At 40.1% G+C, this 27,501-nt stretch overlaps 1 protein-coding gene across 1 annotated transcript; it reads left to right on the forward strand.

The window, feature by feature from the left end:
• Nucleotides 1-40: 40 nt before the first annotated feature.
• Nucleotides 41-25,475, forward strand: adgrg7.1 (adhesion G protein-coupled receptor G7, tandem duplicate 1; the record flags this gene model as incomplete). The annotated part of the gene is made up of 16 exons (XM_079264110.1): nucleotides 41-69; nucleotides 2,209-2,285; nucleotides 8,973-9,077; nucleotides 9,169-9,266; nucleotides 9,425-9,565; nucleotides 9,751-9,839; nucleotides 10,015-10,163; nucleotides 15,226-15,339; nucleotides 15,530-15,720; nucleotides 15,809-15,961; nucleotides 16,050-16,162; nucleotides 20,451-20,803; nucleotides 21,959-22,040; nucleotides 22,139-22,297; nucleotides 24,983-25,139; nucleotides 25,284-25,475. The coding sequence occupies 16 exons, from the start codon at nucleotides 41-43 to the stop codon at nucleotides 25,473-25,475; spliced, it is 2,202 nt and encodes a 733-aa protein (XP_079120236.1).
• Between the last annotated feature and the right edge of the window lie 2,026 nt (nucleotides 25,476-27,501).

Below are 27,501 nucleotides of genomic sequence, written 5' to 3' on the forward strand. Positions count from 1 at the left end.
TTAACTGTGTGCAGCAGCTCAGCACAGCGGTCACTTGACAATGATTAGCGCCTCTGCCCCGGCAACAGAGTAAAGTCCTGCTGGCCCCCCTGCAAACTGGACCAGAACCTTCCAGTTTCAGCTGAATCGTCCACACTTGAGGTGGTCTTCATCAAACACGAAGAGCTGTGAACAGAAAAAAGGTCTTGAAGTTAACTCACAAGCAGCAAGCAAATGTCAGCTTTAATGTCATAAAGGCTGCAGGTTTTTACAGATCAGGAGATAAACACTGATTTCAGAACCTGAATGTTCATGTAAGGAAAAGTTTTATTTTTCCAGAAAAACCACAAGAGGTTCAAACAAAGCCTGGTGGTGACACATGGGTGGTATTGATTTATTGATCTTCTTACAAACACGGTCAAGGTTTAATAGATAAACTTCTCTCATATTATTTGTACAAAAGCAGAATGTTAAAGAGCAACTTAAAGCCTTTAAGAAGAACTTTGCTTGATTTTCAGACTCAGTTTAAAGTAAATCAAACCTGGTTCTGCACATTACTCAGAGCTTAAGTCACCATCTGTTTCTAGCAGTATTGTTTAGTTTCTATGATGGAAAAAAGCAAAGTTGCTTTTGAAAGCAAGGCTGTGTGGGAGGGGGGGGGGCTTCTGAGTAAATGAGGAAACAAGATAAAGCAGGATTATGACAGGAATAAAGATCAGGTTACAGTGAAACCAGGATGTTAAACATATGATGAGTTTGTTGCTGGTAATAAATAATAAAGCTGTGAGTGGTGTTTATGCCGCACCATGGCTGGAAAAGCTGGAAATGACGCAGATCTTTCACTCTCCTGTCTAGGAATGGTATCACTCTTGAAGGAGCCTCTGACCGAACACACTGCTTCCTTACTGTGCTGCATGGAGGGTGTCCAGCCAGTCCATCTTCTTCAACAGCTTGTGCAGATAACTGGTGCGGGGGCTCTGCATCAGTCCCCAGCATAGAGACAACCTTTTTTATCTTAATGATTGAAAAGTAATATAAATAAAAACCCACAGCTGACAGTCTGAAGTCCTGTGTGCAGGACTTCCAAAGACATGTCCAAGTTGAAAACCTCTTAGCTTTAATGTTTAATCTGCCAAAACAGTCTGAAACCAGTTTATGAACACATCAGTGTGGGATCAGTTTCTGCAATCATGTCCTAGTGAGACACAAAATACTGCATTCTCTGTTTTCCTTCTGTGTCCTTGTTAGAGCTCATATATATTGTTTGCGAACAAGATTTCCCACCACAGTGTTTGGGAAAATAAAGGTTAAACTTCCTCTGCTTTGCGCCTGACCTGCATCCTCTTAGTTTATCAGAATATTTTGTTTTGGAGACACAGATCAGTCTATCTAGCTCCTGAAAGAACTTTTACTTTACTATGGATATTCGTCATAGCAGATCCCAAACACTTTAATGGATTTTATTCAGAGGTTGATTCCTGGAATAAAACTAATAAGCTGACTCTGTGTTATTAATCACAGACATTTGACTTTATAGATATTGTTGGTGATCAAAGGAAAACAAAGTGTGAGTAGGAACATGTCCCAGTCACTCACAGTCTGCCCACCATCCTCAAATGTAACCACACCAATCACTGTTTGTAGAACTAGTTAGACCTGATCCAGCGTTGAAGCCACAAGGAATTGTGGGACAAAATGATCTCCTTTCTGTTATGGAGGATATTCTAGCGTTTAGCTAGAGGTCATTCCAGTCAGGGAAGGCAGTTCCTGAGAAAAATGGACCACTGGACCAGATCCTATAATTTAGGTTATATGTAATAAACAGCACAGATAAATTCAAACTCACTTTAGTCACTTCCTGGATGATGATGATGAGGATGATGATGATATGATGATGATGAATGGAGGCAATGAGAAATTACAGTGATGTGGAAACTTATGAAGTTTTGGCATATTTAAACTGGGATCAATATACCATTAGCGGGTCAAGTCAGTTCCCTTTTGGTGATTTATGATACTTCTAAAAGTTAAGACTATAATAAAGCTGAATAGAAGCTAAATGCTAACTGTCATCAGTGAGTTATGACTGTCTTTTTACCCTAATAACTGCAGTTCAGACTACTTAGTGTCAGGATTCAGTTCCTAGGTCACGTTTTTCCTTTTCTTTATTTTGGTTCATTCTTGCACTTTTGGGTGTTAGTTCTGTGTCTAATTCTCTTGTCATTCCAGATGCCTCACCTGCCCTTCCCTCATGTGTCGCCTCCTCCTGCCTTCTTTCCCTGCAAGATTGCAAACTGCCAGTGGAGGTTAAACTTTCACTACATGTCGACACGTTTACATCCAGGTTAAAATGTTTCTTTTCTCATGTGCCTGCACAAAGTCTGCATGCTAAATTTTGATGAATCTTGCTTTTAATTATTTAAATTTAGGATTTTATGATTATTTTTTCGATTTGTTGCTGGCTTTTCCCTCCTTTTAATGCTTTGTTTGCACCATCTGTAATGTTTTGAATGTTTTATGTAAAGTACTTTGAACTGTTGGTTACATGAAATGTGATGTACAAACAAACATGCCTTGGCCTACCTTTTAATCACATACTTCTTTTGTTTTGCTGCACTGGAGCAGGTAATGATTACCTTTGAGCTGCTGTGATAAGTTTTATGATTTTATTGAAGGTTCAGCTGCATATTATCACTTCCTCCACCGCAGCTGAAATAGTCATGGGAGACCTAAATAACTGGGAATAAGAAAACGTGTGTCCTGCAACATGGATGTCTCCTTCTGGCTTGTTTTGTTGGGTAAGAAAATCACAAGTTTTTCTGTCAGTTTGATGTGTTTTAGAGTATGACTGAAATAGTCAGCAATAATTCACAAATGTCATGAGGATCTTCTCAATGTACCCGAGTAACAGTAATTCTACACATCGTTGTAGTCAATCTGCTGATATACTACAGGACCACAACATAATGCTCCTTTTATGGACACGATTATAGTATTTGTGAGCATTAATTGAGTTTAATGATGTGTGATATGTAAACATTGCGTTTGTAAATTAATAATCTACATTGGTTCATTTTGCAGTGAAAATACACAGTAAACTGTTAAATTAAGTACAAAAATTAATAGAAAAAACAGAAAAAAATGTGTCCGCCAGTAAATTTCAGACAAAATAATCAAGAACAAGCTCCTGGATAAATTGTGATTATGTGAAGTCTAGATGTTCCAGGTCCCACAAAATGAACTGTGACTGTTTGTTTTGAATGAAAAGTCAGTGTGTTAAACTCTGATGCAGAGTGACAGACTTTTATTAGCCTTAGCTCCGCAGCCTACTGTGGGGAAATGACGACAAGGACATGACATATCTCAGTTCAGTTCTAGAAGTTTGTCTACAGAAACTCGTCCTCTTTGACAAAAACATTGACTGCCCTCAGCCTGTTGCTGGAACATGACCAGCGCACCCGCCATATTGCTTTACAAGGATTAAATAGGAATTGTTTAGAAATGGCTGCACGGTGGCGCAGTGGTTAGCACTGTGGCCTCACAGCAAGAAGGTCACTGGTTTGATCCTTGGCTGGAGAGGGGTTTGGTCAGTGGCTTTTCTGTGTGGAGTTTGCATGTTCTCCCCGTACGTGTGGGTTCTCTACAGGTACTCCGGCTTCCTCCCACCATACAAAGACATGCATGTTAGGTTAATTGGTTACTCTAAATTGCCCTTAGGAATGAGTGTGGGCATGAGTGGTTGTTTGTCTCTCTGTGTGGCCCTGCAATGGACTGGCAAGCTGTCCAGGGTGTACCCTGCCTGTCGCCCAAAGCAAGCTGGGATAGGCTCCAGCTTTCCCACAACCCTGAATTGGATTAAGCGGTTCAGAAATGAATGAATGTTTACCGGCTTGGGTTTTTGACATTCACATTTATGTTTTAGCTGTAAGCCAACATAGCAATAATAATTGCTGATTAATGCTCAAGTGTGTTTGGTGGTTTACAGCAAGTTGAATAAATGTACAAATGGGGAAAATATTGTCAAAAAGGAAAGAAAACTCAGGTTTTACTGCAGAGTAAATATAGTTCATTGAAGATTAGAAGGCAGATCTATTATTGGTCTGCGCACCTATAACTGGATCTATTTTATATACTGTAGGAAAATGGAAAAATGATTTGTACTATAAGACAATATGGGTCAGAGTGAAATGACTGCAGTCAGCTGTCAGGACTCTTAAATGAGTGATTTTTTTTAAGCAGATAATTATGGGGTTTATTTTTAGGTAAGAAGCTCATAGTGAAGAATCCTTAAATAGAATTCTGGATCCAAACAGTGATCCGGATCACCCACAAAATATAATCACTTGTTCCTTATCACATTTCTGAGATTTCCTAAAAATTTGATCAAAATCCCTCCATAACTGTTGTGTTGCAGACAGACGGACAATTCAACACTGCCAAATACATGACTTCTGCCTTGGCAGCCTCAAATAAACACATGTACATCTTCTATTACCTCCAGAGTACAAATTCAGTTGTCACAGTAATACAATGTTTCCATGATAAAGATACTAAATAAAATCAGTACAGAGTGTAGATTTTTTTTTAATCTTTCATTTATTTTCTACACCACTTAGTCCAATTCAGAGTCACAGCCGAGGCTATAGAGGTTGAAGTACCAAAAGAGATGAACCACTAAAGCAATGAAGTCACATGTCACTACAACCACACAGTTCCCGGTCTGGACAAATAATGGATGTAATCATCTGATTTTCACATGGTCTGCATAAATCCAGGACTTTGATCTCGTTAAAACAGTAAAATGATCTGGTCACACCTCAAAATGCTCTAAAGAATGTACTGCTCTTGTTTCAATTTCAAAGACAAAAAATATTAAAATGTACAAATGTTCATTAAGAACAGCTCACTGAAAGGCAAGTTTAGCTTATCAACCAAGGTCTGGTAGATCTGCTGGCTCATAAAAACAGAGCAAAATAATTCACGAAGCTTACCGGCACACCTCAAAGTAATACAACACCTTAACCATGAAAAAAAAACTTGACAGCATTAACATTGATAATCTTTTACCAATCTGAAAAGGTAAATGGAGGAAGAACTACAGCTCTCCTCTGCCATCCAGAGACACAGCCAGACGTTATTTAGCTGCACTGCTTAACCCTCGACCACTGAGCTTGGGTGATTTTCCCCCATGCTACGTTGATTTTCATGCTACGCTTGTGTTCTAGGGATAATATCAGCTAATAGAAAGGACTGTGTGCACAAATGCTGTACAAAACCACACCAAAACGGCAGATTGAACTTCTAAACCTCTTTGCTGAATTTTTAGACTACTTTAGCTAAGCTAACATTTGCATGGACCAGAGAATTGGGCACATAATGGGGAAACAACTCTTGTCATTCCTAATACAGAACCACATCATCAAGAGCTATTGTTGATTAAAGGTTCAATTCAATGCTCTTTTACCGTTCTTTTGTAATGGGCAAACCAGAGGACCCAAAAATTTAACTCCATACCAAAGTAAATGTTTAAATAGAAATTTATTTATTAAAAGGGATGAGAAAGAATGGAGATGAAAAAAAAAGATCCTGGAAGAGCAGCCTGGTCGTGCAGTGCAACAATGTACTCCAAGACAGCCTGAGTCTGGGATTTGTTAATACTACAACCAGTAGAGCATATGTCCAATGTCCAACAGCGTGGTCAAAAGAACAGGCAATGGTCATACAGAGGAGGGATCAGGATATTTATCCAATGGGGTAGGCAAGTATCGGTGGTCACTGGTAAGAGCAGGGATCAGTGTTCAGATAATTATGAGGCAGGAAGAATGTGGAACCTGGAAAGGAAATAGAGATTGGAGAGAATTTCAATCAGGAATGGCTCTGTGGAGCTGAACTTGATTAGTAGAGGCCTTGCAGAATGTGAACCATCATTGTTGGTGGTGCTACAGAGGTACTAAGTCTTCATCGTTGATCCATGTTCATCTTACAATGTTCATGTTCATGTTAAAGTGAAAACAGTTCAACTTCTGGTAAATGCTAGATAGCCAACAGCATTCACAAAATATGCACCTGACTTCCAAAGTAGAATTGAGATATAGCAGAATCCCCCCCAAGTTTAGTTAGTTAGTATGCAAAACATTGTCAGCGTAGCTAGCATGAGTCCTGCTAAAAACTGGCATGTCAGCATAACCAAACTAATGAGTATGACTCTAATATACTTCTTTACAACTGTTTCTTTAGCATCGATGGCAGCTGCAGGACAGTTAAGCGCCACAAGAAGTACTGCTGATACTACAAATACTACAATCCTTCTGAGTTCTTCCAGTCTGATTTTCTCTTTGCTCACCTCTTCTGCTGAACAAACTGCTATCACCCCAGCTGCAGACAGGATCACAACTGTTCCTAGAGGCCCCACTACTTCTGTAATACCTGACGTTACAAACATAACCACAGAGAGTACTGCTGTAATACCTGATGTTACTCACACAACCCGAGACAGTACTACTTTAATACCTGATGTAGTTAACACAACCACAGATAGTACTACTATAATACTTGAGGTTACTAACATAACCACAAAGAGTAATACGGTGATACCTGATTTTACTAACGTGGCCACAGAAAGTACAACTGTAGAAGCTGATGTTACCCATACAACCACAGAAAGTGCTACTGTAACTCTGGACATTACTGACACAACCATGGAGAGTATTACTGTAATACCTGACATTACTAACATAACCACAGAAAGTACTAATGTAACACCTGATGTTACTAATGCAACCATGGAGATTACTACTGTAATACCTGACATTACTCACCTAACGTCAGAGAGTACTACTGTAATACCTGACATTACTCACATAACGTCAGAGAGTACTACTGTAACACCCAACGTTACTCACATAACCCCAGGGAGTATTACTGTAATACATAACGTTACTAATGTAACCACGCAGAGTATTACTGTAATACCTGACATTACTCTCATAACCACAAAGGGTACTACTGCTACACCTGATTATACTTACATATCCACGGAGAGTACTACTGTAACACCTGACATTACTAATGCAACCATGGAGATTACTACTGTAATACCTGACATTACTCACATAACCTCAGAGAGTACAACTGTAACACCTGACGTTACTCACATACCCACGGAGAGTACTACTGTAATACCTGACATTACTAATGCAACCACGGAGATTACTACTGTAATACCTGACATTACTCACATAACCTCAGAGAGTACAACTGTAACGCCTGACGTCACTCTCATAACCACGGACAGTACTAAAGTAACACCTGACATTACTAACATACCCGTGCAGAGTACTACTGTACCTCCTGATGTTACTAAAGTAACCACAGAAAGTACTACTGTAACACAGGACGTTACTAATGCAAGTATGAAGAGCACTACTGTAATATCTGATGTTACTCACATAACCATGGAGAGTACTACTGTCACACCTGACATTACTATCATAACAACAGAGCATACTACTGTAGTACCTTACATTACTACCAGTAGCACTGCTCCTACAACAAGCCCTCCTCCAACCACGGCCCATCTTCACTGTGAACATGGTGGCATCGAGGTGAACGGTGTCTGCCTCTGTCCAGACGAGTGGACTGGACCAACATGCTCAACAGGTGAGACCTGAACAGAAACGTCTACTTTATTTCTGGCAATGAACAAATACCATCTAACATCAGAATGAAGAATTAGTAGAGATAACCAAACATCATTCAAATCTGCCCGAAAATTCCTTGAAACATGTTTAATGGCAATTTTGTCGACTGAACTAGCCCACCTGAAGCTGAGGTGAAGCAGGGCAAGAGATCAAGCATTGGCCATCTTCAAGTGGATTCTTCTTTGATATTTTCAGACAGTAAAATTATGACAATCTCCACGCTGTGTCTAATTCCACATTTCAAAGAATATAGACTTTTTTTGTGGTAATAAGCAGGTCATCGGAACTTTCTAAGCTTTCAATCACTCTTTAAAACACGCCTCAGCAGGCGGCATCAGACACTTACACCTCTCTTAGTAGCCTTGGCTTTTTCTGTTATCAACAGACAAAAAATTTGTTTCTATTCCTCTGATGTAGACTGAAGAAAATTCTAATTTGTCCACCCATAGAACACCTGGAACAAAACCATCAAAGGTGGAATTGAACAGAAAGTAAGAACAGAAAGCACAAACTTTCCATCTGACTAATTGGCATTGTCCTGGTGGCCTGATGTGTATCTGTGGCCAACAGTGTATTTATTGGTCTCACTTGTTCATAAAATCCAATATATTGCTGGTGCTTCTTCAGGAAAAACTGATGAAAACTTATGGCCCATTTCTCTCATCTTTGACTGGGACAGTAAAACATCCAATAACTCTGGTGCTGATCAAATTTTTCCGGTAAATTGACTCTATGGAGATTTTCAGTAGACTTTGCCGCTTTCCAACTTTTTTTCGGTAGTTAAAAACATCCATAAGTGACATTTAATAATTCATGATAAATGACAAGGTGTTAGTCATCAAGTTGATGAAGATCCCAGTAAACCAAACTTGAATAAGTCCAGAAGTCTTTGATTTGTGCTCCTAGGATAAAGAGATAATAGGAATACGGTTCAGGAATGATTTGAGAAGTATTACATATTCAGCAAGTTATTTTTAATCTGATGCCGCATGTCTGGGATGTTTTTGAAAACAGAATTTCAAGCTTCCCTATTTTTAAGATCAGATGAGTTTCCTGTCTTCTCATCCAAAAAATCAGATTGTTCATGTAAATCAAACCGAGGGAAAGTGATTGCACAACCTGCAACCAAAATGCGCAAACTCAAGTGAGACTGCTAACAGCAAGTTGTGTTTGAAATAGAATAGCCAGGATTAAACTAAATTATATCTGAATATACACCAGACTTTCTTTTTTTTTTTTTTTTTTTTTTTTTTTTAAAGTATAGCTCATCTTCCATTGTACTGGTACTTCTAGGCAATGTCTGCAATGCCACAGTGCTGTTGGGTTTTAAATTCCCATCCACACCCATTGGTTGGTTTGCATATTCAGATGACAAATGTCCAAATGGAACTAGTGCTGGTAAGTTTCAGTTCAGAATTTACCAAACTATGAACCATAATTAGCTGAAATTTCTCTGTCCACTAATGTAACTCCCTTCATGTCCACTCAGCTGGAAAACCGATGGCTTCGACCAGATGTTCCTCCGCAGGTTTCAGCCATCCACATGTCTTACAGTGTGAACAAACGCTCAGCGGTATACAGCAAAATGTGAGAAGTGCTATTTTTTTGTTACCGAAAAGGATTACTGAATTAAAATGACTGAATATCCCCTCAGGTGCATAAATGTCCCTTCTAGTTTCATTTTGGAAGTTTTATTTTCCCTCAGAGAAGTTTGGATTTCAAGCTTCTTGGTTTTGGTCCTTCAGCTCACCAGTGTTGGAGATTTAGAGACGCTGGCGTCCAGCACTCAGATTCTCACATCCAGACCTGAGGAACTAACAACTGAAGACGTGACTACAGCAGCTCAGATCACCAACACATTGCTGCTGTCTCCAAATGCTACGGAGGTACAAACACAAGAACAAGCAAGTTTGAGGTTTTTTTTTGTGTCCTAGGTGGACTAGTGACCTGTTCAGGGTGTACCCTGGAATTGGCTGCAGCCCCCCAGTGACTTCGCATTGGAATTAGTGTGTATTTAGGGATGATGACGATGGTGTGGTGCTGACAGTAGAAATCTGACTGGTGTTTGCAGAGTGTTAGGGTGGCCGCAGTTGCCACAGTCAGCCAGTTGCTCAACACCAGAGTACCAGACAGCACAGAGGAAAATAATGCGACTCAGAGGTAAGCAAAGACATGAAAAAAGTCCAATTAGAGACAAAGCTGGACATAAGACTGTAGTGAGACCTGATTCTCCAGAAGGAGCCATTAAACTGGACATGAAACTGGATGTTACTGCATGGTTAACACATCAGATGTGACTGAGTGTGCCTTTCTCTGGTGTACCTCTTGTGTTCAGCCTTACTCAGACTCTGGACCAGCTTTCAGTGAACCTCAGCCTCAGTCTTAGCGCGTCTCAGTCTCAGGTGGTTCAACCAAACTTGGTGGTTCAGTCAGCACAGATCCATGCTGCAGACTCTCAAGGAGTTCAGTTTACCTCACTCACAGGTCAGTAACACACAGCATCACTTTCATATAAGTGTGAATGAACTTTGCGGGTCTGTAGAGGCCTTTTCCAGTTTGTACTGATGGGAATGTAACATAATAATGTGGTGCACTGACAATTTTTTAGCCTGTTTAATAGAAAAAAGGGCAATTCTAAAAAAGTATTTCCCACAGGAGTTTATCACTTCTTTGACCAACACAGCACCTCCTTGGATCGAGTCATCATCGCTATGAAGGCTTAAACCATACTATCCATCATTCCCACCACATGAACCCATGGTTTCAGCACAAATCGGAAGTTCATCTCTTCACATATAGAGATCCTGGCAAAAACTAATGAATCATGAGTTTTACAGTAAAATGACAGGGAAATCTGTGAGTCTAAAACTGATACCTGCACAAGTCAAAATATGCAGCTGAGCTGATGTGACTGCTGATTGACAGGAAACATAAAACTGTCAGTGGAAACAATGCAAAGGGTTAAAAAAAAAAAAACTTCTTTAAGAAAGTAATCCAACTCATAGTCTGGGAAAAAATTGTTCCCAGTCAGCTGTTCAAACAAATAGGAAGGTTGTAAAATGGAAACACACAGGTGGACTAATGTCAGGACGAAAACAGATGAAGGAAATTAAACATAAACCATCACTAACAGCTGAACAAATGAAAAGCAGGGTCCATTGAAGATGAAGAGAAACAGTCATGCACTGTAAGCAGTGGTGCCCAACCTCAGCTCCAAGACCCCCCCAAAGAGCAATCAGAGCCATTGTGGCTGAAAAATAGGACCATGAGCACAGAGAAAAGAGAGAAAAGCTGAAGTTTTTCTGCTCAAGTGTTGCCTTATCTGGACATTTTATTCACTTGGAAATGTTTTAATGGCTCAAAAAAAAGTCCATAATACAACCCCCCCCCCCGGGTATTTATTTATTTATTTCTGAATAAATAAATAATATCCACAACCCTTCATTTGGACTAAGCGCTTAGGATAATGAATGAGTGAATGAAATAAATAAATAAAGTAATTAAAATATAAAGTAAGAATCAGTGAAAGATGGGGTAGGTAATCTTGTTCAAAGACATATATTTCTACTGTGGGTGAACTTGTCCTGATAGTAGTCTATACCTTTTGTCCTGAAAATCTTATTATAATCCATCCATAACTTTTTGAGTTATCTTGAACACAAACAGATGAATACTGGTAAAAACATAACCTCCGTGGTGGAGGTAAGAAAAATACCTTGGATCATGCAAGGAGCAAAACCAGAGGGGGTAGAGCCAAGACAGGGACACTTTCAAATCTTGTTAGCTCCCAAACATTACCTAGCTCAGCTTTAAATGCTAAGCTAAAAAGATGGGTCTTGAGCCTCTTTTTAAAAACATCAACAATCTCTGCAGCCCTAAGGCTTGTAGGCTGTTCCACAGTCGAGGACTATAATAACGGAAAAAGGCCTCACCGTATGTCTTAGTTCTGAATTTAGGAACAACTAAAAGGCTGCCGGTACCAGAGGACCTCAGACACTGGGTATTTCTCAATTCAGGGTCTTCAAAGTGTGGATTCGTCAGCTGCATGCGTCATCGTGGCGCTCCAAGTGCTGTCTCAATTCAAAGGCTCCTTCGAGTCCACCCTTCAAATCTGCACTTCGTTTGGCTCCAAATTAGCTTAAGACAAAGGATACAAGAGATGTATCCTTTGCGCCCTGTCTTATCCCAGAATTCATTGCATTCCCGAAAATAATGAGCAACAGAGAGCCGGTGTAGGTACCACACCAGCCAGACCATTTATTTATTTGTTTATTTTCATGTATATACACAAACAGCAGACAAGCTGGGAGGACCTGGGAGGAGCTTATTGTGTCCAATAACCACAAATGAATTTCATTAAATAACATATGTTATTTTATCATAATGGTTTGCTTTTAAAAAAATCTTTCTGTTGAACCAGAATTATTCTGTTCTATTTCTATTCTACAGGCATTTAGCAGACGCTAATATCCAAAGCGTTTTACATATGAGTGAGAACAACACAAGCAGGATATCACTTCTACCTCCGTCTTGCTTGATTTAGAGTCAATAAAAGAGTTCTTTCACTGATGGCATACTTGGACTTTAATTTTGGACTTGACTTGACATGACATGACTTTATGAGGCACTTGTTGCCATCCATTTCACCATTGCCATTTATCACAATAGCCACCTTAGCCACCGTCGAACTAAAAAGCACAAATAAAATACAATAAAGTACAAATAATGCATAAAAATAAAGACAGACATAAACAAAAACGTACCTCGCTGATTGACCACACTTTGAGAAATGAGACGTTTTATATCTTTAAACTTATACTTTTAGCTGACCTCTCAGCAGCCACGCTTTACTTGCGCTGAGGGCGTGCATCATTATTAGCGCACCTATGGAACTCACCTAGCGAACAAAGGTTCCTACCAGGAAAATTCTCAAAAATATAAAATATTACCCTTAGCATAATAAATACTAAATTAGAGAAAAACTAAAAATATACAAACCAAAATAGCAGCAGTAAAACAGTAAATCAAACAGAATTCCAAAATAATGTCATGATTTTCATAAAACCTTTATTTATTATTATTAGGGTCCGAGCCATACGAAGTATGGCAAGGCCCTATTGTTTTCCAAATGTTTATTATTCTCGTTCTTCTCGTTCTAAGCACAACTCGCTCAATTTTGACCCCCTTAGACCCCGTGAAAAGTTGCGAAACTTGGCACACACCTCACGTCCGGTGAAAATTTCGATAATTTGGCATTTGTATGCACGCCAATGCAAAAATACCTCGACAGCGCCCCCTAGAAACGCCAAAAATGGCCTCTAGAATGGGGTCAAAAAAGTTTAGTTTGACGGAGGACAACGAAATTCGGTACACATGTCTATCACCTCAAGACATGTAGAAAAGTCAATGAAACGCCTGTTATCATGGCAACCGGCTGTCTGCCATCTTGGCGTTTACGACCATATTTTTGCCCGTTTTTGTCAATTTGTGCGCATCGCATTTGAACGAACTAGTCTGAGGGGATTCATGCGATTGGCTCCACATTTGCCATGGAGCTTCGTGACAAGATGGGGACCAAAAGTTATTCAAATCTTTTTGATAGGAGAAAGCGTGTTACCGTGGCAACCCATGGAAAAAAGCGTTCTCGCCATGAAACACGGTTCACTCATATCTTCGCAGAAATACATCCGATCGGAACCAAAATTAAAATAATTAATGTTTGATAGGTCCTTAATGCATTGTAATATGTATTGTGGGGGGGGGGGGCATTTTGGGGGGGGGCCCTAGGGGCCCGATCGTCTACTTTGACCTAGGGCTACGAAATTTGGTACACATGTATATGTAACCAATATGAGCAAAAAACTCAATTGAGAACCTGTTACCATGGCAACGGGGTGTCCGCCATCTTGGTGTTTATGCCCTTTTTATCACTTTGAGCGCATCGTATTTGAACGAACTAGTCTGAGGGGATTCATGCGATTGGCTCCATACTCAGCAGGAAGCTTTGTGACATGATGGGGAGCAAAAGTTAGTGAAATCTTTCCAACAGGACAAAGCATGTTACCGTGGCAACCCATGGAAAAAAGTGTTCTCGCCATGAAACACGGTTTGCTTATATCTCTGCAGAAATGCATCCGATCGGAACCAAAATTCTAATAATACATATTTGGTAGGTCCTTAACGCATTGTAATATGTATTGTGGGAGGGGGGGGCACATTTTGGGGGGGCCCCTAGGGGCCCGATCGTCTACTTTGAGCTAGGGCTACGAAATTCGGCACACATGTGTATCAACCCTAGACAAGCAAAAAACTATATTTAGCACCTGTTACCATGGCAACGGAGTGTCCGCCATCTTGGAAAAAAACCTCCTCGCCATGAAAGACGGTTTGCTTATATCATTGCACAAATTCATACAATGTGCACCAAAACTGTAACTATTCATATTTGGTAGGTCCTTCACACATTCTTTTCTCAATATGTGAATTGTATTTCTCTATTAAAATGAACTGGCTCTGCGGGTCCTTTACATGTAGCGTTAGGAGAACCAGGACTTGGGTGGAGGGTTCGGCATGAGGCGAGGACCCGATGGATGCCTCTTGCGGCTTTAATTATTACTTATTATTACTTTTGTCAATTTCAGCTTATTTCCCAGGCAACTGTTTTTCTCTTTTAATGGGAGGGTATGAATAAATATGAGGATGACTGTATATGGGTCTAACATGGAGTATTATTCACTGAAGTTAACGTCTAAGATTGACAGGATGAGCTGTCAGCCAGAGGAGAGCTCCTCAAAACCGCCACCTCCTCATGTCTGTCCTTTAGACACAAAGGAAAATGAAATTAAATCTAATTTAAATTACTGGTACAATTTTCTATCATTTTAAAAATAGTTTTGTGTCTTTTTGTGAAAGATTGGGATCAGTAATTAGATAAACTTGGCATATGTAGTTGCCAGGCAACAGAGGACCGGAGCACTATGGGTAATTCTTGACCACTAGATAGGCTGTCTCATTTTACTGGCAGTAAGCACACTTCGGTGTGTGCAGACGACGTAGAACAGTTCGTTGCCTATGCAGTCTGCGCACTTGGAAGTGTGCAGACCCTGAATTGAGAAACACCCACTGTGACAAACCTTAATGAAGCACTGTAAAACTGAAGTTTTGTGTTGACACTAAAGCCAAGTCCTTTAAGTCCCAGCTTGGCATTTCTGGGTCAAACAAAGGCTTAAAAACTGTTTATGGTTTTATGGTTTTAGCTACTTGTCATTGTGGTACTTATTCTCTTTATCTTTGTTTTCTCATGTTACTTTATCTGAGTCCAACAACATGTGTGGATGTGGAAAGTCCCATTTTTATGATGGCGCTACAAATTGAATAAAGTGAAACATCCATAATATAAAGCAGATTCCTTTTCATAAATATTCCTTCCAGTGTATCCAGAAACTGGTATATAAGACAATATTTAGCCCACCAAGATTATGTAAAAAAACAACTCTTGTGATATTAATATAAATAATTTAAGCTGTTGTCATTATGTTGCATTCAGGGACATCTGGTAGTTTTGTGGCAGACAGAATTCATCTGAACACCAACACATCAGAGATTGTTATGGAAAATGGGTTCATATCTGAGGCAGTGATTTACATACGATTCCCATCAGGTAAGTCTCCTGCAGCAAAGATTTTACACCAGAACATGTTGGATGTTGTCTGTGAAGATTTTTTTGAGAGCTGATACTATCTGATCATCTGAAGAAGCTGAAAGATTTGAAGACATCTCACATTGTATGGCTTCTGCAAAGAGCCACAATCTTCATAACTAATAACAGGAATTTCTCTATCTGTTGCCAGGAAAAAGTGGCAGCGCTCATCAGAAGCAGTCCAACATCTCTTTGGGTTTCGTCCTCTACCAAAACGATCGTTTCTTCCCATCCAGGCTCTACCGGAAAAGCCGGGCCACCATAAGGGTCCTGTCCGGGAGCATCAGAGGTCAGGAGCGTAATGTGGTGCCACAGCAGGTGGAGATGCTGTTCAAACCAGCAGTAAGAAGACCAAGTTCATTAGTTAATTTCCTTTATTCTGTGTATATGTGTGTACATGTTCTGTCTTCTGATGTTGCTGGTGTTTCAGGTACTAAATGGTTCGTTTCTGCACGACTTCTCCTGTGTTTTCTGGAACTACAGTCTACAGGACTGGAGCACCAATGGCTGCTCCAAAGGAGATGCTTCAAATGACACCCTCAGATGTTTCTGCAACCACACCACTAATTTTGCTGCTCTCTGGGTGAATGTTGCAGCACTGTAAGCAGTTTTATACAAAAACATGATGGTGATGATGAAGACTTTCTAAGTAGTTTCAGTCTGTGTTTCAGTCTTTCAGGGACAAGTACGAGTATGCAGAAGCACTGAATGTAATCTCCATCATCGGCCTGTCTTTTTCCATCTTGGGTTTGGTTGTAACCATCATCCATCACCTGAGTGAAAAGTAAGGCAGTAAAATAGATATTTTTTTTAATCTCAATTAACCCCCTGATTAATGTCATGATTAATGTGGAAAATGTCCGGTCCAAGTTTTAGGCTTCTCAAGTTTAAAATTATATAAATAAATGCAAATTTTTCTTTGAGGCAGATTTGCAAGTGTATTTCAAAAGTATTGCATCATCACTTTTTCTCCATGGTTTTGGGCCTCATGGATGATTTTCTTCTTGGTTTCAGTTTTGATCGAGGATTTCCTTCTTGGTTTTGGTTCTGATGGAGGTTTTTCTCTAAGGTTTAGGTTCTGATGGACGTTTTGCTTCTTGGCTTTAGTTCTGATGCAGGTTTTAGTTCTTGGTTCTGATGAAGTTATTCTCAAGGGTTTTGGTTCTGATTAAAGTTTTCTTTTTGGTTTTGGTTCTGATGGAGGTTTTAGTTCTTGGTTCTGGTTGTGATGGAGGTTTTTCCCTATGATAGAAGTTTTTCTTCTTGGTTCTGGTTTGAAAGGAGGTTTTCCTTCCTGGTTCTGGTTGTGATGGTTTCTAATGGTTTCTTTAGCTCGTTTGTATTTGTTGTAACTGGACAAAATTTTTTTTAACTGTGTGTATTAAAATTGCTGCAGGAGCAGCAGCCTAAGTAGAGAACCCAGACTTTTCTCTTCCCAGTCACAATTGCCAGCTCACCACGGGGGATCCTGAGGTGTTTCCAGGCCAGCTGAGAGATATATTCCCTCTGGCATGTCCTGGGTCTTCCCTGGGTTTCCTCCCAGAAAGACATGCCTAGAACACCTCACCAGGGAAGCATCAAGGAGCCATTTTTTACCAGATGCCCAAGCAACCTCATTTGGCTCATCTTGATGTGGATGAGCAGCAGCTCGATTCGGACCTTCTCCCATTTGACCAAGCTTCTCATCCTGTCACTAAGGGAGAGCCTGTGGAGGAAACTCATTTCAGCTGCTTGTATTCACAATCTCATTCTAATGGTTACTACCCACAGCTTGTGACTGTAGATGAGGCTAGGAAAGGAGATTGACTGGTAAAACGAAAGCTTTGTCTTTTGGCTCAGCTCCTTAAACACAACAGATTGGCACTAAGTTTGGAATACTGCAAACACCATACCTGGGTCAGTGGCCCCTCATTCCAATTGTGCTGTGTTATTGGAGCACTGCTTCACCCTCCTGAGTCACTGCATGGTAGACCAAAATCTTCTAGAAAGGCCTTGCCAAACTCCCCATGTGTCAGAGATTTGCCCCAGTGACCAGCAAAACACTGTTCCACTCATAGCCCAGGCTTTTTAGTGAATATATATCTTAAAGTCAAAGGTTTGGACACACTTTCCCATTAAATCCAATGGGAAAGTGTCGAAACTTTGTATTTACAGGTGGTCCTTGGGTTACGAACGAGTTCTGTTCCTATGCTGTAACCCAAATTTCCGCGCAAGTTGGAATTTTCATATAACACACCATAACATAAGATAAATAAGTCACTCACTATAACTCCTGTCCTTGTCTTGCTTACTGTTAAGTGGTGGGAGAAGGAGGAGGGGAGGCTGTGAGGGCCTCTGGTGAATCAGGGTCATATGATGATGTAGCAGATGACAGGTCTTCTCTAGATGCTGATGTTGAAGGTAGGGGTTATGCTGACCTCTCCACCTTGGTAATGTATTTTGAGATGTCCGTCTGGAAGGAAATCTTTTCCTCCCAGAGCTTATTGTAAATCACTGTCCATCACTCCTCTTGAAGCTATTGAAAAATGCTCTAGATTGGGGTCCCCTGCCTCAAATTGCACCATAGCTTGTTCAAGAAATGAAAACCAAGCCCTTGGTTTTGAAATGCCTTGGTTCTGGGGACTCGATGGATTTCTCTTCATCTATCTGCTGTTTTAGCTCAGTCAGGTACCCGGGTGTTGGGTCTTCTGTGAGAATCCAGAAGTTCGCCGTCAGTCGAAGTGGGATTTCGCATCTAATTACAGAATAGTCCGGTTTCATTAAAAACTTGCTCAGGTAGGTAGCTGCCCTCCCAGATGTTCTTGGCTAGACCACCCGGAAAAGTGGTCGCCGCCATTTTGTCCGTGAGCCAGCCCTTGCTGGCGGTAAATACCTCCTTTTCAGCATTTTGACCTTTCAGCATCTGAAAAATATGCCATGCCTATTCCTGAAGGAAGAGTAGGCTACAGGAAAGCCTACGCTGATTTGGATCCTCGATCCAAATCACAAACAGCTTCTCTGTCTTGATTAGGATGGAAGAACACTGCTTGGTGGCATCTTCAGAAGATCCTGCTTTCCTTTTTGGGGCTCATGATGCACAATTACAGTACAAACATCTAAGACGAAATTGCAGAGTTAGGCTGAGGATGCTGCTGGTGACAGCGTAACCCGTATTCCTACCTACGCACTACGGCATAGGGCTAGGTGATTAAATCGGATTTTTCTTTTAATCTCAATTACGATCTGGGTTTTCAGCAATCATAATAAAACGGTGCAATTATTTTGCTCTTTGCAGTTTCCTGTCCTGCTGTATTCAGTTGCTAATTGAACGTCACTGGCATTGCAGCACTGTGCTGTAAACTCCTACAGCCACTTTGGTTTCATTCAGCCACTGTTGCCAACTTTGAGTTTCTCGGTAAATCTGGAGACTTTTAAGTTAAAAGCGACAAATCTATCAACTTTTACTGGAGTTATTAGAGACTTTTCCGGTGTTTTGGCGACTGACTTGAAGGCACATATTCTGCGGTTACTGTAAGGAACAAGCAGCTGGAGCCTCTCCCGTCCTAAAGCAGTCCCAGGCGGCCAGTCTCAGTCGGCTCCGGCTGCAGGTCAATGTAGAATAACTGCAGTAGGTGGTGAAAGTTAATCAGCTGTTTCAGATCAGCTGTCTTAACAGGTGAATGAGAAAAAATATAAGCGATAAAAGCAGATTAAACAACTCTGAACTGTGCATTAAATGGTTGTAACAATAATATGTGATGGACTCAATAAATGCCAGTAACTTGAGGTTAGAAATAATGATTTAATATGGCAACATAAGGTTATATTGGGAGACCAGGTGATGCAGTCGGTGAACCAGGTGCCAGGGTCTCTAAAAATGAACAGATGATTATTAACTGTGCAGACAAAACAGGAATATCAGAATTTTAAGTGACACTCACGGTTATGATGAAGGAGCCAGGATCCACTGGTGGTGGGTGAACTGGGTGGGAAACAGATGTCTAAGGGAAATGAAGACTTTCAATCCAAGACAATATTTAGATCCACTCCTGTGTCTGGCTTCACAAAATAAATCGCATTCAAAATCCAACTCAGTAAATCCAGATCTGAAATCCAATTCCTTAATCCAGGTCCAAAATCCAAATTCCTTCATCCAGGTCCAATATCCAGAAACATTCAAAGGTAAGAAAGAAAAACTTAGTTTTACAGGGGGGTTGGTAGGGTCAGAACAAGAGGCCAGGGCCAGGGTCAGAAAACACAGGACGGGTCAGGGGAAAAACTCACAGGCGCCAGGAAGCCACTTCACAGTGTTGACTGCAGACAATCTGGCAGGGATCTGAGGCAGGCACTGCTTCTTAAAGAGAAGAGAACAGGGGAGGTTGATTGGCAATTAACACCAGTCTTCAGGAAGTGTCCAAATAAATTGAAAACCAATCAGAACCGTGACAACGGTTATAATCCTTGACACAGAGCCGAGAAACCCACGATGTACAGCGTTAAAAATACTGGATAATTGTGTTAAATAATTGTGATCTCAATTTCAGACAAAATAATTGTGATCATAATTTTTGTCATAATCGAACAGCCCAGAACAGAAGGCATTGTCTCAGCCTTCGCGTCACCAACTAGTATGCATCATAAGAGCTTACAGAGCCTCATAACTTCCACACTTGCTCTTTTTTTTTTCTGAGCTTACATTTAATGAGCGTCGTAACTTCAAAACGACGTAAGTTGAATGCTCGGATGGTCTGATTAAAAATTATGCAGAAAGTACACATGCATGGTCTACAGGATGTACAGATTTATCCAACAGCTCCACTGTCAAAGCCAGCACACCACCAAGTCTTGCACCTGTTTTTGGAGCTTGGATCTTTATTTTAGGTGTTGGACCTGTTGTAAGTATTAGAAAATGTCTGAGCAGCTTCTCTCTTATTTAAAAAGATGTTGACAAAACAGGAGTTTAACTTTTTGTAAGTAAAACAATTTTATATGAGGTTTAAAACTTTAAAGCTTTTAGATTTAGTTTGTCTATATTTTCCTCTGGGCTCTGAAAACTGGTCTCAAAAGGTTTACTGGTTGCATTTTGTGTTCAGTTTTTACAGAAAGTCTAATGAGCAACAGTTAAACCTGAACTCCAAGCTGGCTATGCTCTCCATCTACGTCAGCCTGCTGGCCTTCATCATCACCTTCCTCTCAGGGGTCCAGAACTCCAACCAACAGAACAGGGGTGTGAACCTGAGCAGTGACAACAAGGTCCTGGACTCTGATGTGCATGTGCAACCAGATCACGGCTCATGCACTGCAGTGGCAGCTCTGCTGCACTTCTTCCTGATGGCCACCTTCACATGGAACAGCGTGTATGGCACCCAGCTGGTCTTACTAGTCCGCTCCATGCGCCGCAGCTTGCCATCACACTGGACACCGCTGAGCATAGGGGTTGGATGGGGTATGAGATTCAGGGTCTGTGAATTTTCATGCTGTAAACGTTTCTCTTTAAAAATGAGAAAGGGCCTGAATTTGGCTTTAAACTTAGGATGAGCTTTCAGATCTGACCCCGAAAAGTTATATAATGACATTAATAGTCAACTTAAAATGGTACATAAACTGTCAATGCATGTTTGGGATGAGCAGCAGCATTTGAGTATGTGGGCTGTCTTCATGAAAAATTGCCAAATCTTTTGTAGTTATACAAACAACTGATTCTGCACAGTTTCCTCCATCTCCTGCTTTAGTTTTGCATGTAATTTGGGCTGTAGTTAAAAGGATTTAGCCATCTATCACTTGACATAAAGCAGAGTAATACCACAGGAAACTATGGGGCAGTAATGAGTTGTATAACAGACATACAACAAAAGGTGCAACCAAGAGAAGAAGAGGAACAGGAAGAAGATGAAACATCAAATAAAAAGCACATGAAGAATCTGCAGGATCTGAGAAAAGCTAAAAAACCTGTGTGTTTTTCCTTCTTCTTCTGGTGTTTTTGGACAATTGTAAACAACTTTATAGTGGTGCATTAACACTACCAACTGGTATAAAAATGTGGAAATGAAATTGGAATTCAGCACCGGCCACTAGTGGATGAACTGATTTAACAACTATGGGAACGTAAAAGACTGACAGATGAATGACGACAGCAACGTATGACAATGTTTCAAAACTAATATCCTAATGTACATACATAAGGAAGAAGAAATGGGCTTTAAATGATGTTAGACTGAAAAAACAACCCATGTTCTGAACCTTGCTGCTCATCCCACAAACATTTTCCTGACAGACTTCACTTTTAAAACAGACTTGCCAAAAGAATCAGATTTATGGAAAAGAAGAAGCTTTTTTATGACAAATAAATCATCCAATTTATGCAACTTTTTGATAAGTTTATTTATAAGTTTATGGCTCTTAAGCTTCAGTAATAAACGTGGACATTTCTTGATAAGTGTCTTAAATGTGCTAAAATAAATGAAAACAACTTTAAAACAGTATTTAAAGTGCAACATAGGTAAAATATCAAATTTCCACAGAGGTTAGATACAGAACTGATAAATTCTTTGGAGAAAAACTTTATGAAATGAAATAAACTTTGTTTCCTGTTTCTTGACAGGATTTCCTGCTGTTGTCATGGCAATCACATTAGCAGTGAGCTACAGGATGGATAATCCTCTGGGATACAGACAGGAGGAATTGTGGGTCCAGATCTGGAGTCTTCCTGGTTTACAGCTAATATCTCCATCGCTGTCCCATCTGACAGATGTTTTCTTCTCTCCTGGTTTTTGTGCTGTAGCTGCTGGCTTGCAGCTCTGGATAACAACAAACACTTCAACTTTGGGAAACCAATGTTTTGGGCTTTCCTGCTTCCAGTGGGTCTGATCCTGATCTACAATGTGGTTCTACTGGTTCTGATCTCTATGACCACCTGCAGGGTCGACACCAACCTGACCAGGTAAAACACATTGTTCCAGTTGGTTAAATGGGGAAAACCTAACTTAGCTTCCAGGAATTGTGGAAGGAACTGTGGGCACAGTAATTTAAAAAATGCTTCTTTTACCTCTGCGAGAAAAAAATTACATAATATTATTGTTATGCAACAGTATTATTTTTACAATGCTAAATGGTGTAAAAAAATATAGAGGTGGGTTGTATGGCTCATACAGAATGCAATAACATCCCTGTGAATCCCATTTTATGTTGAGTACATTAAGATATTTTGGATATTGAGCTGCTGGTTATTTTTAAATCTTATCAAAAACTAGATAGAAGTCTGACGAGTCAGCTGGAAAGTTTAAAAAAAACTTTTGTTAAACAAATATAGAGTTGTTTTGCATATGTTGGAATAACAGCCAGGCCTAGTGGATCTGGTCTTCACTTCCAGTCCACATACACAACACTGGTTTGTAGATGTTGACAGGGTCATTTCTAGCTTTGTGAGGGCCCAAGGCAAGATGGTGTTTGGGGGGCCTCTAGTTTGTCAAATTCTGATGAAGAGATTCCTAACCCTTTACATGGTCTACTGAGATGCCAGCATCTATTACACTTCATGAGCAAAACAGGCTGCAGATAAAATGAAACATCTTAAGTCTATAAACAGTTTAAACTGTTTTAAAAAACACGATAATACAAAGAAAAATAATTGTCAATATGCCAATAAATATAAAATATAAAATATTTTATAAAAAAGTTTACTTTAAATAAGAAAATCCAACAGACCAACACTTAATGGAATGCTAAATTACCTTCGACTTACACTTATCAGTATAACACCTAATAATAACACACATTATTCACAGTAACAGCCACAGTGTATCATCCTCAAAATGTCTGCTTCCTGACTTTTTTATTTGCAAAGTCATCAATGATGTCCTAATATAACAGCTGTTTGCCCATTTCATAGTTGATGCTGAGTAATGCAAGACCAGTGAGGCAATGCCATCTCATAGATGACCTTAGGTAGGTCTTGATGAGCTTCAGCTTTTAAAAGCTCCTCTCTGCTGAGGCCACAGTCACAGGCAGAGAGCAGGATCAATGCCTGGTGCTCCAAAATATATTATTCCTGTAAAGACAAAGATCCTTAGATCGTCAAGCAAAATAGATCATGAGAGCATTTTCCATATTATTATAGTGATGTTGCAGTAATACAGGAAAATAAATTTAGTTTGTTTTTATATTAAACATTGTGAATGCAGTGTCACTTTCAAGCTTTTACCCAATTACAAAATGTTTTTGCATTGGTTTACACACTAGTTGAAGTAATAAAAAAGTAATAAAAAGTAATAAAAAGATAAATGATCCACTGCCACAATAGTCTATAATAGTCAACATCGTAAAATAATTACATCAAACATTTGATTTTTAAAACAGAAACACACTTCTAATCATGAGCCCATGAAACACACACCAAGCTCAATAAATTAATCCAGCTAAGTAAGGCTAGAATAACATTAAGTGTCAAATGTGTGGTAGACAACTTCTACTGAACAATGACAGAGGACTGACTACAGCATGTAACGTCATTTGTCCTAAATCAATTTAAATAAAATTTTATTTATAAAACACTTTTCATGTTAGAAACATAGCACAAAGATTTAGTAAGAATATTATTTTAGTTATCTAAAATGTTAATTTAGACTAGGAATACTTGAATTCAAGATATCTGAAATACATTTCCAGTCAAGATAATTTATGTTAAACGCGGCCACTTAAAAATTCTTAAGATTTGTGGATCCCTGAAACTTGGTTCTAACAGGACTAATGTGTTGACAACTACTAACTTATCTTTATCCTTTGCCCGTTTATCTTCACCTGTTTTCTTTTTCTTTCGTTATTCCGCCCCGCTGGAATAACTCATTATTGAATCCAATATGGTGTTTGTTTGTTTTTTGATCCTCTTGCTAACAGGATGAATGGTAGCTGTCAATCACTCCCATCATACCTGCCAGTCCGCTACGTCACTCACTGTGAGCGTGGGTGTGTCGTGTGACATGTGTGTCCAACATCCATATACTGTATATAAAACGACCTAATAATGCCAAAAAAGAAAAGACCAGCCAGTGCTTCCTATTACAGTTTATTTTATTTAGGCCAACGTTAATTTTTAAGCCTATAAGGGGAGTAATAAACATATGAAATAGCTACTGATAAAAACGGACATTTTAATTCTCCTCTGAAGAGGCTGCAGATGCAGCTTTGGGGCACCCTGGTGGCATTCACCTAGTCCGCCGGAAGAAACGGCTTGGATGTTGACATAAATAAAGAAGAACTGCAATACGGCTGCTATGTTTTAAATAAATATTTGACACTTAATAATATTGTTGTTTCAAATGCTAAAGTTATGTTTTGATTATCAGTGAATCGAACAGTGTATCCATGTAAAAATAATATGGGACTATAACAACATGGAAATCATAATATGGGTGAAAATGAGCTGGTCTGCACTCACTTCTTTTCCAGTTTATTATCTTTATCTGATTTTAGACACTGATATTTATCATTTAATTTTATTCTATAGTATTTTCATTCATGTGTCTTAATTCATATGGATGTATTCAGTGTTAGTTTTCATTTTATTTTCTTCCAGTCTAGTTGTTTATGTTTGATCAGTAACTTTGCATGCATATAAATCCTGTTGCAGCACCAAACGCTCAACGCTGATTAAGAAGTTCCTGGTCAGTTTCTCTCTGGCCGTGATGCTGGGTTTGTCCTGGACTCTGGGCTACCTGGTCCTCGTCACCACAGGACACGCCCACCTTCTGTTCAGTATCGTCTTCTGCCTCTGTACCACCACACAGGTAGGCTCCACCCACTCCGCCCACTTAAGGCTGAAATGGAAACTTCTTGCATTAAACCCCATCAAGTCACTGCTACTTGGGTCACTTTTAAAGCTTAGAATGAAGCGGAGAGTTAAAACTAACCTTCGTCTTGTTTTTCTTCAGGGTTTCCAGATTTTCATCCTCTTCACAGCCAGAACGCCGTCCTTCAGAGTCGCCATGAGGCGTTCTGTGCAATACGTCTCCTCAGTGAGCGTCCCTCTGAAGCAGACCAAGTACAGCCTCCAGAAGACGCAGAGGGAAACCACCACCTCGGAGACCTACAGAGTAATCCGGGATGGGGACACTGAGCTGTAGGAACAATTTCTCTTCTGTAGACAGATGTTATGGACTCAGACCAGAACCGGAAAAAAACAAAACTGCTTTTAAGCTCATCCAGTCAAACAATTCTGTCATCATTTTTTTTATTTTGGTGCACTAAATTTATGTCCATATCGATCATTCTGATCTCTGACCTCATCCATCAGAAACACGTTTAAATCCATCACCACTCCATTTTAATGCCACTCAAACCAGAGAAGAGCTGGAGAACTGCCTCACTGCCCACACTGGTCTGCTAAGGCCTAAACTGGTCTGAAGTGGGAACTCTCAGCTCCTTCCATAACAGATTGAACTCATGAACAGGAGGAGGTACGGCTTATTTTCAGGACTGTATTGTGATTCTACCATGTTTCTTAAACTGTTTCTTAAAAGTCTGCTTGCAGCTTCAGAACTGTGAGACAGACGGTTTATTGTTTTAGTCACAAATCAACAGATTTGTGTTTTTTATGCAAAATGGGAAGTTAAGCTGCTCTGTTGATTTTACCTGTGTATTGACTGTAACAATGAATATAACTGTCAGATGTTACAGACCTGACCGGACCAACTCACCCAAACCCCGAACTGATGACAGCTCTGTGATCTAAAAACCTCTAAAACTTTCAGTAGGATGTGTAGGGTAGCTGAAAGCTGTGAGTGGCATAATCCCATCCTGCTGGAACGACACATTGAATCAGAAACCACATAGTGGAAGATGTTTTATCACATTTTCAGTCTGATAAATGATGAATACTGACCTCGCAGTCTAAAATCAGACAGAACCATCGACTCATTTTACTATGCCTCATCATACGTCTACTTTGTGGACTGGACCTATTCCTAAGTCTGTCAAACAGAATGTTTAATAAAAATGATCTTAGTTCAGGGTTTATGGAGCGCTCTCCTTCAGTGGCTGCAGCCATGGATGGATATCATAACCAGTGTGTCCTGCTTCCTATGATGTTAAAGCTCCTCAGCTCAATGTTCACAGGTGGAGGTCAAGAGATGTCCACACTGTTTGTTCTTTAAGAGCTTCCTCCAACATTATGTTTTCAAACTTGTGTTGCTGTAAGAAGAATCCATTTCCACACAAATGCAACCACAGACTGTTACATCCACCCACCGTCCACCTTATCAGGACCGCGTTGCAGCACTAGGTTGGACACCCTTTTTCTTCCAAGTCTGCTTGATAAAGATTTCACTGCACAACCTTTAATGTCAGAGAGTAAAAACTGTATTCAGGTATGGTTTAAAGTCTGATTAATCAATCAAATCAAATCAAAGATACTTTATTCATCCCCGAGGGGAAATTCAAAGTTCAAGCCAGCTCGTCCAAGGTTTGACATACAGACATGTAACATTAATGACAAAAGAATACAGAACCAAGCTAAAGCTTAGGCCACACAACCAGTTTTACCGGCGCCGCCTTATAACAGATAAGAACAAAGACACATTAGGATCATAGAGGGCTCAAGGGAAAAAAGGTCATTGTAACTTCAGGCCACGCCCACAAGATAACGCAGTCCGAAGAGGCAGAGATAAAAACCTCATACACTTAAGCACAAACTCAAACAAGACACACAAAGTCCAGGGAGGCGGTGAGTCATGTGGGAGGGGAACAGGGGTGGACGAGGAGAGGGACAGAGCATGAACATCTCTTCCGCTCTCGGGGGGGGGGGGGTTTCGCCGGCCCAAAGCTGCTGGGAAGCCGAATTCAGATATGATTGTTGTTTGGGTTCCAGGTGAGGAAAACAATTTGTCCTCGGCCTTGAGTCCATAACAGGTCTCAGGCTGGCAGCTCCAAACAGCCGAATGGGGGGGTCAATTTCCACCGATTCTAGCAGACATCTTCTCCATGTTGTTATCGATTCTGCGTTCCAGCTCCTAACCTAACCTGATTCCTGACTACATTTCAGTTTCTTATAATGCAGAAAATAATTTTTCTTTGTTTTACGAAAACAAAACAATCAAACATGGATGCGTGCGATCTATATCCTCCTCAATTAACTTAATCTCTTCCTGTTGT

This window comes from Telmatherina bonti (assembly GCF_933228915.1).
Source record: "Telmatherina bonti genome assembly, chromosome: 24".
Classification (NCBI taxonomy): domain Eukaryota; kingdom Metazoa; phylum Chordata; class Actinopteri; order Atheriniformes; family Telmatherinidae; genus Telmatherina; species Telmatherina bonti.